Raw genomic sequence first — 16,791 nt, 5'->3', positions numbered from 1 at the left:
ATAGAGTAGCCTACTTTATTCTCAAATTGAGTTCTGTTGGAGTGGTGGACTGGAGGAATTATGAACTTTTCTGCTACTTCGTTATGCTGCAGCCAAGTCTATGGACCCCCCGTGACGTACAAAAGCAAAAAAAGGCGGCCCTCACTTCACACGAATGTGATTTTTTCAATTTAAATAATCAAAAAAGTAATTGATAGATCACTTGCAAACAAATTGCAGCCCTACTATACCTTCTTCATCTGAATAGTAGTCGACCAATCCATCTCGTACGTGTTTTATTTCATCAGCTGCATATGTGGCTGCAGCCATCGGGTCACTTAGACCTTGAAACTTTTGGTACAGTTCAGTTACATCATCAACAACATCATTTACAGCTTGGACCGGATCCAAAATTATTTCCTGGATATCTGAGGGGAGAATAGGCAGACATATTAAAAGGACTATGTAGACCTTAAACAAAAAACACAAAAATAGAAAATAAAGAAAGAGAAGCTGATTCAACAAGAGACAAAAATGAGAAGACCCACCTGGGACCCCTTTGTGTTCTACAAAATCAAACATCCATACACCTACAATGACCCAGGACAAGAGAGCAGCCAGTGCTACCATCAGCTCTAGAGAGAGTTTCAACTTGCTGAGCAGCCCACTGGGTGCAGAAGAGGAAGGGGCTTTCACCCCTATCCCTAGAAAATTGGACAGAAATGGCTGAGTAACAGTACAAACACGACCAGACTGGTCCACATGTCTATGTTGAGCCTATAGCAAAAATGTCATGCTGCAAAAGAATATAATGTAAATGTACTTATTGTGTAATAGCATGCTGCTATACTCTACTACAGTGGTTCCCAAACTTTTTCCATCCAAAATGAGCTGGATTACAGTATTTGTCACAATCACAATCTTTCACATCTCTCAAGATTTTTCGCAACGTCATTCTGAGGTAATGAGCTTGATGATTGGCTAGCCCCCCACACACACACACACACACACACAAACAACCTAAGATATAAGATATTTGAAACTTGCTGTGTTACACTCAAAGTCAATTTAAATTAAATTAGTTCATACAGTATCTAAATATAGTCATACATTCTATATAACTGTAGTTCATAAGTTTTTACCAACATTTTCCTGCTTTAGTTTAGATTTTCAGTGAACAGCATACTGTAGTTATGATTATGAAAGTATAGTCAAGTCATTGGTCAGGATGGTACAATTATGGTCATGTGTGGAAAATATCATCTACAGACCGGTAATAATCCATGGTAGCTGAGGGATATTTTCTTTGGGGGATTTTAATATTACAATGGTACATCATCCTGTAAATCAGACCATTGTATTCAATTTCATTGAATGGCTTATGGCCTGATGCTATAGGATACCATTCACACTTCATACATTCCCTCCCTGTGATAGATTAATACATAGATTAATGTCAAGTGATTTCTAGAATCATTGTCAAGACTAATAATCTGTAAAAATGCTAATTTATATTAATATGAAACGTCAACGGGCAATATTTGATTACATTAGGTAAACACCAAAACATATAACAGAATTGCATCTTCTCTCAGGACCATCCTAAAACACAAGTAACCCAATCACATATGCGCATGATTGCGCATGTTTATTTATTACACTGGAAAATGCTGGTCATGGCATTTAGTGACGCTCTTGCCATCATCAACTATGTTGTGGTGAGGCAGGAGTGAAGTAGTGTATGGTGCCAATAAGGAGGAGTTGGTGACACTTGTTTTGGGTGTTCCTGCGCGTCACATAAATAACTTCCTCACAAACAAACCATAGATGATAAAAAGGCAGACATTCCACAGATGGTGTCACTCTTTTACCATAATGTGTGCTGTCACTGCAAGGCTTACACAATATATTGAACTATTATTTTATGCCTTGCGGCTCTGTTAAATAAATAAATTAATCCTGAATCATAAAACTGATGTGTTTTGTATTGTTTACATATTACATAATAAGCCAGAAGGAGATTAAAATGCCACGGAAAGTTTTTGAGTGCTTGTAGAGCCCAGTGATCTCCCCCAGTGGCAATCAGGTTACAAGAGACCAATGCTAATGCTCTGGCTACATGATATCCTGTATTTATAGCAACAAACTTTCACCACCTTTCACAAAGGGAGGGTATCTCAAACAACATGGACAATTATTTATTAGAATTCATTCAATAGTTTATATTGGTATATTAGTATTAGTAGCTATAACATGCTGTTAATCTCATACAAAGTGAGCAAATATACTGGTGTGAATGTCCTACCTTCAGCCATGATGGTATGAAGACTTTATGTCAGGAATAATCCTTATGCTTGGAGGCAATGCCGCAACATACAGAGGTTACTGTAGGAAATATACAAAGCCTTTGGAAATCCAATCAGCATCCGCTATTTACTAAAAGCACCTGGTCAATAAATTATTCCAATTCTTCTTGGTGAATGCAGTGAATTGTCTTCTTTCCCGGCCCATATAATCCACAGGTTGAACTTCTCCCAGGAAATGTAGAAATTGGGAAATAAAACCAAGATTCTGTGTTCATAGGGGGTGGGTAATTTGGAGCTGCTGTTGCGGCATTGCAGGCGGGGGTCTGGGAATGGTGGGGCAACGAAGAGAAAATTTGCAGGGGAAAAGGCCAAGCGAAGCTAGAGCTGGATATGGCAGAGGGGGGATAGACCAAGCTGATTCCACACAGTGTTTTTGGTGCCTCACATGGGTATAGGTCAGAGCCATGCGCAGGGAGGCTTCAAGGTAACCTTATCCTCCAGAACTTCTAGGTTATTCTTAGCTGGGATTCTGCACACCAGCCACTCTGTCAGGCCCTTTTTGGGCGGTTGAAAGTGGGCGTTTTGAGATCACTTGATGTAATCACTAAAGGTCACTTTGACAGATGCAAATTATGTGACATGACTTGCTATTTTGCACTTTTCAAGAGTCTGACGTGGAAACAACGGTTTCTCTTTAATTAAATGTGAGAAGGTGTTCTTCTAATTGGTGGGTTCACATGACAGCTTCAAAATAAACACGCCTTCTAAAACTATAAATAACGTCGCCACAGAGTTGAGCCAGCTTCACATTGGGGGAAGAAGCGAGGTACATTGAGGTGCATACCCTGAAACATTGCATTCTTTTTTTTTTTAAGATATTTTTTGCGGCTTACGCCTTTTATTGATTTTTTTAAGGGACAGATAGTAGGCTGACAGGAAACAGGAGAGAGATGGGGGGATGACATGCGGTAAAGGCCGTGTCGGGTTCGGGAGTCGAACCCGCGGCACACCGCGACTGGATCACCAGTCCGGTGCCCAGACCGTTACGCTACGGCCTGGGCAAACATCGCATTCTTGTTCTCTCCCTAGTAGCCATCAATAGCTTGGTCCATTTGGTTTCATATGTCACAAGATGTCTGTTCAGCTACAATTAAATTCAGTTATATTAAGGCACCAAAATGACTTAACTGTGTGTGTGTGTGTGTGTGTGTGTGTGTGTGTGTGTGTTTGTTTGTTAACTACAGATTTAACAGTGCCCATAAATCATGCCCATACTACAGACATGCATTGTACTACACTGTAACTACAGGCATCGCAAAGTTTTATCACAACATAGATACGGTAAGTAAAATGTAATTAATTAGTATGATGATATTTTCTTTCAAATGTAAATACAATACTTACACCTGGACCCAACTCACCCAAGTATAGCAGTCAGATCCTCTGTAGAGGAAGGCCATATGATAGAAATCCAACTACTAGGAGGCTAGGAGTAACAAGACAGAAACAGGAATGGGTCAATTAAGCAGGTAAAGAGAAGAGTGGGATAAATATACCATGAGCTTCAGATATATAGTGCTAGTCTTGGTTCATGTCTGACAACCTATTCCGTCCACAGCGGCTTACCTTCTCAGACGGATCTTCGGCACGGGCGCTCGCTCACCTGGCTCGCTCAGGCACGCCTCACGAGCCTCAAGGCCTCACTGTTGGTGCATCTGCCATACCAAGGCAAGAGTTCCTCTTCTTCTGCCATCCTAGAAAATAAAATATTGCAAACTGCACACCTCGTAACTTGCTAAACATGCTGTACCTACAGATTGCATTGAGAAGCCACATTATTAAAGAATGTGTAGTTTTTCCATTTGATCCAAATATGGTGTGTCATTTGGTGCAGAATTCCATTACTGTCTACTGCAGGGGTGCCCAAAAGGTAGATCAATTTAGATATAAAAGATATTTTTGGCATCTGCCACTTGAATTAAGTTGATTGATACAAAAGGGTCTGTCAACTCAAATCCATAATGCAATATTTTGTTTTCAAGAGTGTTGCTGCACACAAATGTCGGTAGAATTACAAATGAAATACAAAATCTCTACTTATTCCATTTCTCCCCCTCCATTTCCCATTCCAAGTGCATTTGTCTTATATATAATGCCAGTGCCGCTATTCCAAAGCCATTTTCAGCAATGGTATTATGTTTTCGGTAGTTAGATCTTGTTGAGCTGGTCATTTTGAAAGTAGCTCTCAAGTCCAAAATCACACCCATGTAAGGTGAGGGGCGATCTTATCATTATACATCATCATCATCATCATCTCATGAACAACTGAATGTATGTGATTGGTTGATTAAATTTACATCATATTTGGTGGACATTTGACCTAATTTCTCCTTTCAAATATGAGACGTGTGAGGACAAGATTTAGCAGACATTTGACCTAATTTCTCCTTTCATTGTCAATGGCAAATATTGAGACGTGCGAGAACAAAAGCTGTATATAGGAGGCCCTCAAAAAAGTGTGGGCACCCCTGGTCTACTGTATGTACTGTACAATTCCTGTACCCCACATTGAGAACTTATACCCACTTAACTTACTCATATAAAATGAAAGTGATCTAAAAAAAAACAAAAACATACCGGCATAAGTAATATATTTATGTATGGAAATTCTTTATTGTGAATATTAAATTATAAATGTATTATTAACTCATTTAGAACTAGTGTAACCTACATTGATTTGCCTTTTATGCCGGATGCGCCCTCTGTATCACATAGCCCTACACCTCTGCGTCTCATATAGCAACATCATTTATGTTTTTATAATGATGAAAGAATTTGACCGTTTTCAGAAAACCTTAGGTTAAGTTTTAGGATGCGTTTTTATTGTCGGCCTCAGGTCTAACATGTAACAGAGCACCCCACCTCCTCTAGTCCAGTGGTTCTCAACCTGTGGTTTGGGACCCCCAGGTGGGTCCCCACTCCCCACATGATTTTTGGGGGTCCCCAGTTTAGAACTTTTTAATACCTCAAAAAAAGAAAATTACTACATCAAAAGTAATCAAGAATGTATACTATACAACTACTCATATAACCTCGGAAACCCAGACGTTTCTATTTCCAGGGAGAAAAAAAAAAGTCTGGGGCCGACTCCACTTCAATACGGCATACAGTAGTGCAAACGTCGATCACTCTCTGCTGATTTCTGATCGTCTGCACCTTTGTTAAATTGACGCGCGCACACACACACACACACACACACACACACACACACACACACACACACACACACAGTCGCTCTAATTAATTAGTCTCATGTCTCGCAGCTGCGTGTAGTTTCTCGCTGCCTATGCCATAGAAAGCATAGGTGGACCCCAGGCTACTACTCCTAAGGCTTTTGTCCAAAACCCACACGAATCGGTACACATTATCTCTGGAGTAATGTGATAAACATGTATCATTAAACATTTTAAAATTCCATTCTGATTCACTTTAATTGCCTTCCAAACTTTGTAGATAGGGCAAAAAAAAACTTTATTACATGAATCACTGACTCAGATAAATGTGTGATGTGTGAAAATTAAAGTAAACTGGATCTCTGATGGTGATTTATCAATACTCAAAATAAACAACAGAGAGCATTTTACAGTGTATTTGCAGCATTAGAGGCCACAGGTCTGATAATGAGGGTGAGCTCCATGGGTACAGGTGGAGCGATGTATCTCTCCTCTCCCAGTAGCCGGAGTAACAGATCCTCCCTGTCCTGGGGCCAGCGGTACACACGCGTGTTCTGGAGCCAGCCTGGAACGTGCCTCTGCAAGGGATGAATGTGAATGTGAGAAGGAGGGAATGTATAGCCAGGTAATAAGAAGATTAGATGAGACTATGTTGGTGGTGCAGTAGACAGGGAGACCATTTTCTGGCACTGCACCATTTTTGGCTTCTCTCACCTGAGTTGCATTGAGGAAGAGAACAGGAACAAATCTGAAGTTCAAGCTCCCTTGTTGAATGAACTCATTCTGCATCTGGCCAAAATGCACCGAAAAATCCCTGATGTTAATATTAAATGGATCAATTAGGACTGAGGATTTTACCGTGTGTTGTATATCCCAAAGCACATATTAACTGTCACCAAATCTGTCTGTAAAATATTATTGTGAAAACTCGTTTCTTACCATTGAGTAGATGTATTTGGTGTGTAGACCATGTTTGTCCTGTCCAGATCCTTCAATGTCCAGCTTATACTGGGGACTGATGGCAATGATAATCAGGACAGATTGCTGTAACAAAACATCAGAATCAAACACACCACAGAATATTTAACATTGCTGTCAAAATAAACAAAGGAAAACATAATCTGAAATTAATTTATAGTGATTGTTAGGTGTTTTATGTATTCTTTATTAACGAGATATTTGTACACAATCAATCTTGTTTGACTGAACCACTCTACATTACATACTGTAGAGGTCTACTTTAACAAAACTGCTGACACAGATTAAGAAATAATAAATGGGTGCATGCAATACTTGCATCTTTTAGATAGCTGTCCATCCATTTGTTGACATCCATACGTCTAATGGCGTTATTGAATATGTCAATCTGTGGACATAGACAGGCCCAGGGGCTTAAGTAGACTCTTACTGCTCAAGATGTCAATGAATAAATATTTGTAGTATGTTGTAATAACTCACTGCTGGTCGAAAACCTTGCTTTGAAAGAAATTCCGCAAAGGGGACCATTTCTGAGGCTATTTCCGTAGAATAGGTCACAAATATGTTTCCTAAAATAAATAGCATAATTTCAGAGATAACAAATATTTTTGCCTAGGTATTAACTGTTTTAAGTATTATGTATGTAGACATAGAATTATATAGTGTATAATTATAGTTTCATTGTACAGATATTCTACTGTTAGACGTATGTTAGGTTCTTAGCTTACTTATTCTACAGTATGTATTTGATGTATTACCATGTGTTGTTCTTGCTTACTGTAAATAACTATGGATTAAGAGTCTGCTAAATGCCTAAATTGTTAATGGCACTCCTAGACACAGATTAAGCAGTCACTTGAGATCAAGAGTTCAGTAAATGCCCCACAGGTGCAAGAGGTAAATTTTCCGGAACTCAAGGCTAGGTCAGGGTTTTTCAAAGTGTCATGGATCCCCAAATTGGGCCACAATTTCAGGGGACCGGATATGAAATGATGATTTGGGGTAAATTATTGTACATAGATTTATAGCTGTGATATTAAAACAATATAATAATTTTAACCACATACCCTAGCATCTGTATTCTGTGGAAAACCTTTACGGAAAATAGCATATTTACAACTTAAGCTCAAGCTACTATGTAGAGCAACTATTTCCAGTGAAGATATTTAATGTAGAGCTACATTTTACTAGTATAGAGACCTGGTCTATGGTATATGGAGCCTGGTCAATCAAGTAGGTTCCCAACCTTTTTATACTTACATACGACCTCAGAAGATATTTGGCTCTCCATGTACCACCATAATAACCAATGTTAAAATACAGGAGCGTATACCCGCCCTTTTTGTTCCATACCTAAGCCAATAATGCTGCCGCTCTGACAAAACTCTGTCTAATCACTAATCAGCACAACTGCTGATATTTCTAATGTGATTAATCCGTTCTCAAATGTTCTGTTAACGGCTAGGTGTGCTGTCATGCTCATTTCAGCACGGCTGGACAGCCTATTTCAACCAATTGCTTCGTCAGAAGAATTACCTGTAGTAATATAAATATTTAATTCCACTTTTGTCCCTTTTCTCCTTTTTTGGGCGACTCCTGAGTCCACTGTGTACCACCAGAGGGGGGCTCAAGTATCACCAGTGGTACTAGTACCAGTGGTTGGGAAATAAGTGATAAGAAAAGGCAACTCACTGCATTCATCACATAAACTGATAGTTTTCCTCTTTTTATGTGGATCTGAATTAGCCCATGCTTCTGGTGGGCCGGTCATACCTTGCATACACAGGGTCTTCACACTAAGCTGAGACACACCCTCTATAGGGGCTATGGAGAACTGTGGCTCATTAACGGTAACGTTGAAAAGTTGGCTTGAGTAGTCGGCTCTAGGCAAGACTTCATTCATCAACTTGTTATGAGGCGGATCCCTGGAAGAGAGACAATATTGAAAAACATGAAATGGAAGAATCAACCAAGCTATTATTTTTTAGTTCAGTACAGTAAGTAGAAATAATTCGGCAAATATGGCTTGTGTTGTTTATTTTCCAGTGTGTTTACCAATTTTCCAAGTACGGCCATGGCCTAGCATCTTGACCAGGTCCAGGATTAGAGAAGTGATATGAATGGGGTGGACTCCCATAGGCTTGATTAACGTAGCACATACTATCTCTGCACTGACCCTTCCCTGCAGGGTGGTAAAATCTGACATCCCTGGCGTGAAGATAGTCTGTGGAAACAGTGTAAGAATATATGTGTGCATAGTCATTTCATGGTAAGTGAATGAAGTGCTATTGACTAACAATTCTCTCTGTTGACGCGTGATAGATCTGTGATGAAATCCATATATATTGATTAGTTATGGATAATTTAGTTATGATGGGCTATTTTAGCATGCCATCTAGGACTGACTATCCATTTTTCATGCGTCTATCAGGGCTTAAAATTAAGGCTTGTCCGCTTGTCCAGGACAAGTAATAAATCTTTCCGGACAAGTGCATCAACATGTGATGTGATTCTTGGTTTAACTTTTTGCTCCTAGCAGCCAACAATATTGTCTGCCATTATTGTCTGGCTTTCCTAATAATAACCTTTCCAATATAGCCCTAGAATGTCTGTGATCTTACATTGATTTCATTTATTCCAAATACACAGCAATAGATTGGTCCTATCCACGCACGTTTAGCAGACTGACCATGTCGGCATTTATAGGGTTTTAAGTGATTAATGAGTATTCTAATCTCTAACTTTTGCAATGAGAAGCTGTGCGAGTATATTGTCTAGTGCCTCAGTCAGTCCCTGCAAAAACTCAAATAAATATAGCCTACAAGTTTCTGATGGTTTCTGACATTTTCTTCTACCTCAGTTCAACACTCATTAGCCATCTCTAAATAATCAAACACAAAAGCTATTTTCCTTACTGTATGGGTGCATGTAGTGGTGGTGGGGAGGAGTGGGGCTGTATTGTTGCCATCCCATATCCGATCTCAATGGCAAGGGTGCCTCCAGTTCCTCTACCTCTCTCTCAAGCCTAAGTATTAAAAAATGGATAGATTTGTATACAATATCTTTCAAATAAAAACATATACTCCTATATTGTATCCGTTTCATTCCTCTGAAATAAAGTATCCAGCTTATTCTGCTCATTTACTGCACCCGGTTGTGTCTCTACTCGCCAGCTCTCTTGGGATACACTGGTTTGGTTCACAATCACCACAGCTGCAAGGTCCTCTCATGCCCTGCTCTCGTGGCCTGGCAGCAGCAAAAGCACGATGGTCTTTAGTGGGGTGTAGTTGAAAGTGTATTGAGTTAGGACTCATTCCTCCTGGTGTGGGGTTTCTGTGCTGTGCTGATAGGCCTGCATGCCACGGAGCATTAGTGAACGGGTTACTATGATTATGAAGTCCTCTGTCAATATGTGGCCCATGCGGAGCATGTTCACCTTTATTTCTGCTTTGAGAAAGGTCTTCAACATCTCTGCACTGGCTTGGTACTGCTGCGATATTAAGACTAGCTGGTGAGATTTGATTTACCGTCATTCCAAGGACTACAGGTGGGACACCATTATAAGTTATGTTGTAACAAATGTCCAGTTCTGGTGCTATATGAGATTCCTCCATTCCAGTCAAGTTACTTCCTCAGGCCAGGCACCTTTGTATAAAGAAATGATACAAACAATACATTGTGACACACACACACACACACACACACACAAACACACACACACACACACACACACACACACACACACAAACACACACACACACACTTTTTAGTGTATTCTCTAGATATGTAGTTTAATTTTGATTTCTTAACTTGCCTTTGACATTTTTGTTTGTACATTATGTAACCCAGTTCTAAGCCAGCCTAATCTTTTGGTGAGCAATTTGTGCAAGACATAAAACAATGCAATAGATTAGTTTTCTCTTGAAAATGATGGATTTAGAAACATTTCACATGAGGTATTTGCAACAGTCACAAGAAAGAACACACCCTTACTGACTGTAAATAAACATATTAATAGTAACAATAACCTACCTGTTGTTCCGTGTTGAATTCTTCTGAAGTGATGTGGGTGCATAGGCTTGCGCTGTAGCTTATGTTACAACCCGCTGTATGCAAATTCTCCACTGGTTCTAGGCATCCAATCAGTTACGAGAGCACAGTCCTTTCCAGGAGGTTTTGTAGACCAGTGCCAGTCAAGGTCATACATGCATTATCGCTACAAAACATAGGCTATAATGTGGAAGCTGCAGTGTTCCTTTTTATGAGGGGCGTTAGTCCCTCCTATATCCAGCTTTTAGTGTATGTTCACAAACTTTGTCCTACAAACATTCAATTCCCATTGACAATGAATGGAGACTTTTACGTCAGTGTCTGAGCAAATTTAGGGCTATACTGTATCTTGCGCAAGATACACCCTTAATATCCCTAAACTAATTAGCCATTTTTTACTATTTTAAAAAACGTTTTAAAATAGTTGAAATAGCCGATCTACAAGCTCACAATGTCTCGATGTAGATCGGTTAGTTGAACTATTTTAAAATGTTTTTCAAAATAGTAAAAAATGGCAAATACGTGTAGGGATAAGGGTGGTGCAAGATGGAGCCCATCGTGTCCATTTTGTAACCCACTTTTTTCACCCAGTGTCAATTGTCAAATGTAATCCTGGGCGCTACACTCTGCCAACCTGGGGAGAGAAACGGACTGGGGGGGGGGGGGGGGGGGGGGCGTGGAAGGAACACGTTATTCCAACCAGTTCCGAAGCAGTGTTCCATTGTGTTTTTGTAGAGCAGACCTAAAGCTTAAAAAGGTTAATCACATAGCTTACAGTTTCTGACACTGCCTGCTGTCAGTATGTGTGTCAAAGTTGAATTGTAATCAATCATCATTCCACGCACAAGTGAATGATTTGCATATATCCTTTGTACGGAAGTGATTTGCATGTATCCTGTGTTCGGTCATGCTGTCAAGTTTTAGCCTGAGGCAACAACAACTTCAGGGACTGGTTCCACCCTCGAATTATCATAAACACAGCGCAGACATTTAACCTGATGATGGATTTACAGTTACACTGTCCATGAAATAACAATCAAGGATTTATTCATGTATTCCATTTAGCACAGAGAACGGGGCTGGTTGTGACACTACTCATGTATAGCTAGTTAAATCCTTAAATAAATCATCTGTTCAATAAGTACATCCATCCAGGAGGTTTAAGGCCCATTTTTGCACATATATAGTCCCAAAATTCAAGCAATTCAAGCAAGCTAATGTGGCACACCCTGCAATCCCATTCACTCAAGTATGGCCTACTTTGGTTACTAGGTTGCGCAGAGCGCGCAACCTACTGCTGACTCGTGTCAACTTACTGTCCGCCCCTCTTAATATAAAACATTAAGATAAACAAACATTTAAAATAAAAACACCAATAGAAAACAAAATACCTTTCCTACAACTGTCTAAAAAATACTAGAGAATGAATAGGTTCTTGCATCTATATCCACTATAGTGGGTTCTAAATGTTTTAAGTTTCCTATAACTTTGAAACATAGATTGGTTAGTGGTTACGTCACCACGTATGTCGGTGTTGTTTCTCGGCCAATCAGGGACCACCGTTCTTAACCCAACTAATACTTGCATACATAACCAGCCGATCACGCAGCCAATGAAATGTACCATAGTTACGTCATCAAAAACTTCAAATACACAATCCCTGATTGGTCTAGCGACGCCACAGACATAAAAATACCAAAAATACACAATCCCTGATTAACCGAGTGACGCCACCGACCTACGCAGCCTTAAACAGTACCGCACGGTCTGCTCGCGCAAGTAATAATCATCCCTACACGTCACCTGTAATCCCCCAGAATTCCACCTGAATTGTTCATATCAAAACGTACAGTAAAAAAGCTACTTCTATGCTATTAGATTGTCTTTAAATTTAAAACTGTAAAGGGAGTGCTTTGTTGCCAGTTTACAACACGTGATCGCTGCCTACAATATTAGCATCAACAACAAAATAATCTCTATTGAGGACATTAAAGAAAGTGGGAAAGGGTTGCCCACTTGTCACACTCACTTATAAACCCAGACCTGGTGTAATTGAGTATATCCCCCACAGTCACTCACAATCAGGCAGAAATATGGCAATGAAGGTGTATTTTGACACAGGTAGATTAACTTGGAATAACGTGGGGTAATGCTCAGAGAGTCAGTAGAGCACAAAACAAAACAAAGTTTCAATCAAGCATGTCAATTAGCAGTGCCAGCATGGGTGCCTGAAGAGCTAAGAACAGGAAAGCTGCTGGCTGACTTCTGGCTATCTGTTCCATGCTTCTGATATCTACTTCAGCCATGTTGAGGTCTGCAAGCTGGCATGAGCAATAAAGCAATAAAGTTACTGTGCCAATTTGGCTGCGAAAGAGATGGCAGAAGGAGATTGGTTTGGTGGTTTCTGCAACCAAAGGAAACAAACCTGGCACGTGTTAGGGCCGATTCATACTCCTATTTTACCGCTGTTTCGGCACTGTAGTCGTCAGAAATTTCCAGTAGCACTGAAGAGCCGAACCTCAAATGATATCACATTGTAGGCTCTACAGCGCCGAACCGACTTTTATTCAGCGCTAAAATAAGAGTATGAATCAGCCCTTAGTGGTTTCAGTTTAAAGTGTTGGATTGTTCTTTGACCATTGGAAGAGGTAAGGAGCTGGGGTTTGATACTTCAGAAGAGGTGAAACTTCAAATCATGAATGCAGCATGCAATTTCCGTGACTTTTTACACACACATTCCCACATTGGCCTGTTATAGCTCCACCAGCAAATGTTTTGCATAACACTTCTATTTTCTAAGTGGTGCAACCACTCCTATAGACAGCTATGCGTGTCCATGGGTCCCTGGGTCTGTCCGTCCTAGCACGAAAATAGCGTTTGTTCACAGTGTCAATGTTGCACAGCCTAACACACAGAAGGGAGAAGGGCTTGTACAGTACAGTACAGTACAGTACAGCACAGTAAAGTACAGTACAGTACAGTACAGTACAGGGTCTGATTTTTAAAACAAAATGCCTCTAATCATTGACTATTGATTGATGACTAGTTCAGATTACAGTGAAAGGCTGATGAAGAAATGGCAACCGTTTCACTTTGGCTTATTATAGTGCCACCAGGAGGCCACCTGTGCTCAGAGGAGCACTTTTTTCCTTTGACCCAATGACATGTTGGGCACAACTGGGGCCAACTATGCCAAAGGAAAATTGCATTGTCATTTGTGACAGCTCAGGATTCATATATCTGTGTTAGATGTGTTGGTATGCGTCATAGTCTCAAGGGTGTGTGATTGAGCTGTGTGATTTAGGAGTCCCTCTCGAAAACTAGATACTGTATTTTGCGTGTCTTAAGTACCAGGTCTTATTCCCTAACTTGAGTAAACTAAAGACCTGGAGGCGTGATCAATGCCATTTGGCTATTCTGAGTGGCCAAAGAGCATTGATCACGCCTCCAGGTCTTTAATTTACTCAAGTTAGGGAATAAGACCTGGTACTTAAGACACGCAAAATACAGCCCACAATCTCAATGGGGTATTCCTAAATAAAGAATGTCAAACAAACAACAAAACAGCTGCACTGAATATGGTCCCCGTCTCTGTTAGTTTAACCCAGAGTAACCCCGGGAGTCGGGAGATCTTGCCATAGAATAGTACTAAATCCAGAGTGGTGTAAAGACTATACTTGATCGTCAACCTCACAGATATTAGAATACCGCATTGGCCGCTGCTGTTCATCGGAGTGATGTGTCAGCACAGCTGCCATATGGGTAGGCTAAAGGCTCATACATAGTCTGGATTTACAGTGGTGGGGTGACCACCGAACTACAACATGACGTCACGAGCCGCGGTGAAGAGCAAACCACCGCCACCGCTCCAGCCCTTCTCTCTGTTTTTACTCACCACCGCTCAACGTTATTTCAGCTCCGGTGGTCAGCTCACCACCGGAGCGGTGGTCACCTCACCACCGAAAATCCAGACTATGAATAGGCCTTAAGCTTACCGTAGCACTTGCCCTAGCCTCGATGACCTTACTTACAGTACAGGCGTATGCAAAGGCTCAACTTATGTAACTTAGTATTTTATGTAGACATAGCACTCTATAGTGTATATGCATAGTTTAATTATATAGATATTCCACTGTTAGGTTCTTAGCTTACGATTCAGGCATAATTCCTCAGTCAGATCAGTTGTGTTACATATATGAAATTGGCTGGTGTGCGAAACGGCATTAACCACCGTTGCCGTTAAGTATTTTTAATCTTTTTTTGAAGTTTTGCTTCGCTGAAATTCTCTCTCCTCTCTCTTCCTCGACTTCCTTCGCATTGTAAAGGGACATGGGAAGTGAGGAAGAGAGAATTTCAGCGAAGCAAAACTTTAAAAAAAGTTTTTTCCGCACACGTTGCGGCGGTCTCCTAAAGCTGTTGTATGCATCTTTGAAACATCTCACCAACACTCAAGCGACCGAGCAGGTCTCCGTGAACAGACAGTGGGTAAATCTGCGTCCTATGGAGGGTGGAATAAGCTACGAGTGACCCTAGGGTATCGCCGACCAAAATTCAGAAAAGGTAACCGAGGGTTCCAAAAGGGGCTAAATGGGGCTCTAGACTGTATCATGCCAAGGAGTCAAAGACCCCAAATTAATATGCATTGCCCCCCCCCCCCCCTACAAATATTTGGTGCTACAGACCCCCATATCAGATTTGTGTTACAAAAAATATTCAAATGTTTTTTTATGATTTTCATTTGAAAATAGCAGTTCTACAAGCTCACAACACATCTTGTGCGCTATTTTCATGTGTATGTGTGTGTGTGTGTGTGTGTGTGTGTGTGTGTGTGTGTGTGTGTGTGTGTGTGTGTGTGTGTGTGTGTGTGTGTGTGTGTGTGTGAGAGAGAGAGTGAGTGTTCGAAACCCCAAATCAGAGGTCTATGAAAATAATATAAAGCTCCAAGTGTGCCCCAGCCATTCTGACAAAAAACAAACAATCGGATAGGCAGAGCTAGGATAGGCCTAGCCCTGAAACATGGCTGTCAGTCATGTGAACCATGGCTAGGATATCAATAGGCCCTACCATGCAACCAAAAGCTACTTTAGTATGAACAGCTATAAGTTACCTAGGCTACGTTGTTGACATTTTAAGCCAACGTTGGCCTACATAGTTAACGAGCGTATTGTTGTTCTGTTGTTCATACGTCTTACCTTTAAAGACGTGTCATCTGCAAAGTGCAACTACTGCGCTGTAGGCTATAGTGTTTACTACTGACGTCAGTTAATTGTTCCAATCAGGTCCAATAAGTTCCCATGCATATTGTCCAATGGTAGGCCTACTACATTGGACAATAATGGACATGAATGACTGAATTCAGTTCCAGTTGTAGACAGTGTGCGTCTATCCATCAATGCCCTGGCGTCTACCACAACTGCTAGCCGCCTGCAGTAGAGCATTGCCCTGTATAGTAGGCCAGGTGTAGGCATTAGCAATCAATTTATCGAAAAGGCTTTCGACACCGGCGTAAACCACTCCTGATTAATAAGCTTGCCTTAAAGCAATTGGTTTTGATAGCCCTGGAACATGACTGCCATGATGATTATCATGACAGTCATGCAGAAACTTTGCCCTGTTTTTTGCGCTCGCTGCATTTTTACAAGCATTTTTGTCCGAGCTCCCCGGCTACTTTTTTCAAACGGGGTTCGTTTGGGAAATCCACAGTTGCACACCGGGAGCGCACTCGCCAATTAGTCTGTATTGGCAGGGCGGTCGCCGGTCAGCGTACCTATATCGAACACACCGAGTGCCACCCTCCTCCCGACCGATAGGGGCGCGTAGTTGAAAGCCAATGGCAAAATAACACCTCGGATAAAAATGCTTTTTATTAAACAACGCGGGATGCAGAAATTCTAATCGCTGGAGCTGCAACTAACTAACACCCGTGGGACAAATTGTGAGTACTTTATATTTGAAATCTGAATGTTTATATATACGGAAATCTTGTAAATGCAGCGAGCGAAAAAAACAGGGTGAAGTTTCTTCATGACTCTCGTATGAATACGAGAGTCATGAACCATGGCTATGGTTTTGATAGCACTGAGCAATGAGGGGAGCGAAGTAGCGAACATCTGCGAGAGGACAGATGGTGGACAGGTTACTACACTGCCCCCCCCGACCATACATTGGGCCAATGTCAAAATGTGTGTAATAATAAAAGAAATCTATTTTTCAAAGTTAATCGTTTCCTTTCCGTTTTCCCCCCT

At 40.9% G+C, this 16,791-nt stretch overlaps 2 protein-coding genes across 5 annotated transcripts in view; both read right to left on the bottom strand.

The window, feature by feature from the left end:
* The window catches only part of LOC310878212 (uncharacterized protein), a 39,390-nt gene extending 36,692 nt beyond the window's left edge, over positions 1 to 2,698 (bottom strand). For all 4 annotated transcript variants that reach the window (XM_083792387.1, XM_083792388.1, XM_083792389.1 and 1 more), the window contains exons 1-3: positions 2,285 to 2,698; positions 528 to 683; positions 231 to 407 (exon numbers count right to left, since the gene is read on the bottom strand). In XM_083792387.1, coding sequence (XP_083648513.1) covers positions 231 to 407; positions 528 to 683; positions 2,285 to 2,294 — 343 coding nt within the window. In that variant the 5' untranslated portion in view covers positions 2,295 to 2,698. The remainder of the gene's footprint in view (positions 1 to 230; positions 408 to 527; positions 684 to 2,284) is intronic.
* Positions 2,699 to 5,925: 3,227 nt separating this feature from the next.
* On the bottom strand, positions 5,926 to 12,852 carry LOC310877702 (uncharacterized protein; the record flags this gene model as incomplete). Its single annotated transcript, XM_083791651.1, has 10 exons — positions 5,926 to 6,096; positions 6,233 to 6,307; positions 6,458 to 6,562; positions 6,816 to 6,884; positions 6,977 to 7,065; positions 8,189 to 8,421; positions 8,552 to 8,720; positions 9,412 to 9,521; positions 9,647 to 9,848; positions 12,810 to 12,852. The coding sequence occupies 10 exons, from the start codon at positions 12,850 to 12,852 to the stop codon at positions 5,926 to 5,928; spliced, it is 1,266 nt and encodes a 421-aa protein (XP_083647777.1).
* Between the last annotated feature and the right edge of the window lie 3,939 nt (positions 12,853 to 16,791).

The sequence above is a fragment of the Protomyctophum parallelum genome (genome assembly GCF_964188405.1).
Source record: "Protomyctophum parallelum genome assembly, chromosome: 20".
NCBI lineage: Eukaryota > Metazoa > Chordata > Actinopteri > Myctophiformes > Myctophidae > Protomyctophum > Protomyctophum parallelum.
This window is presented reverse-complemented; position numbering and strand designations above follow the sequence as displayed.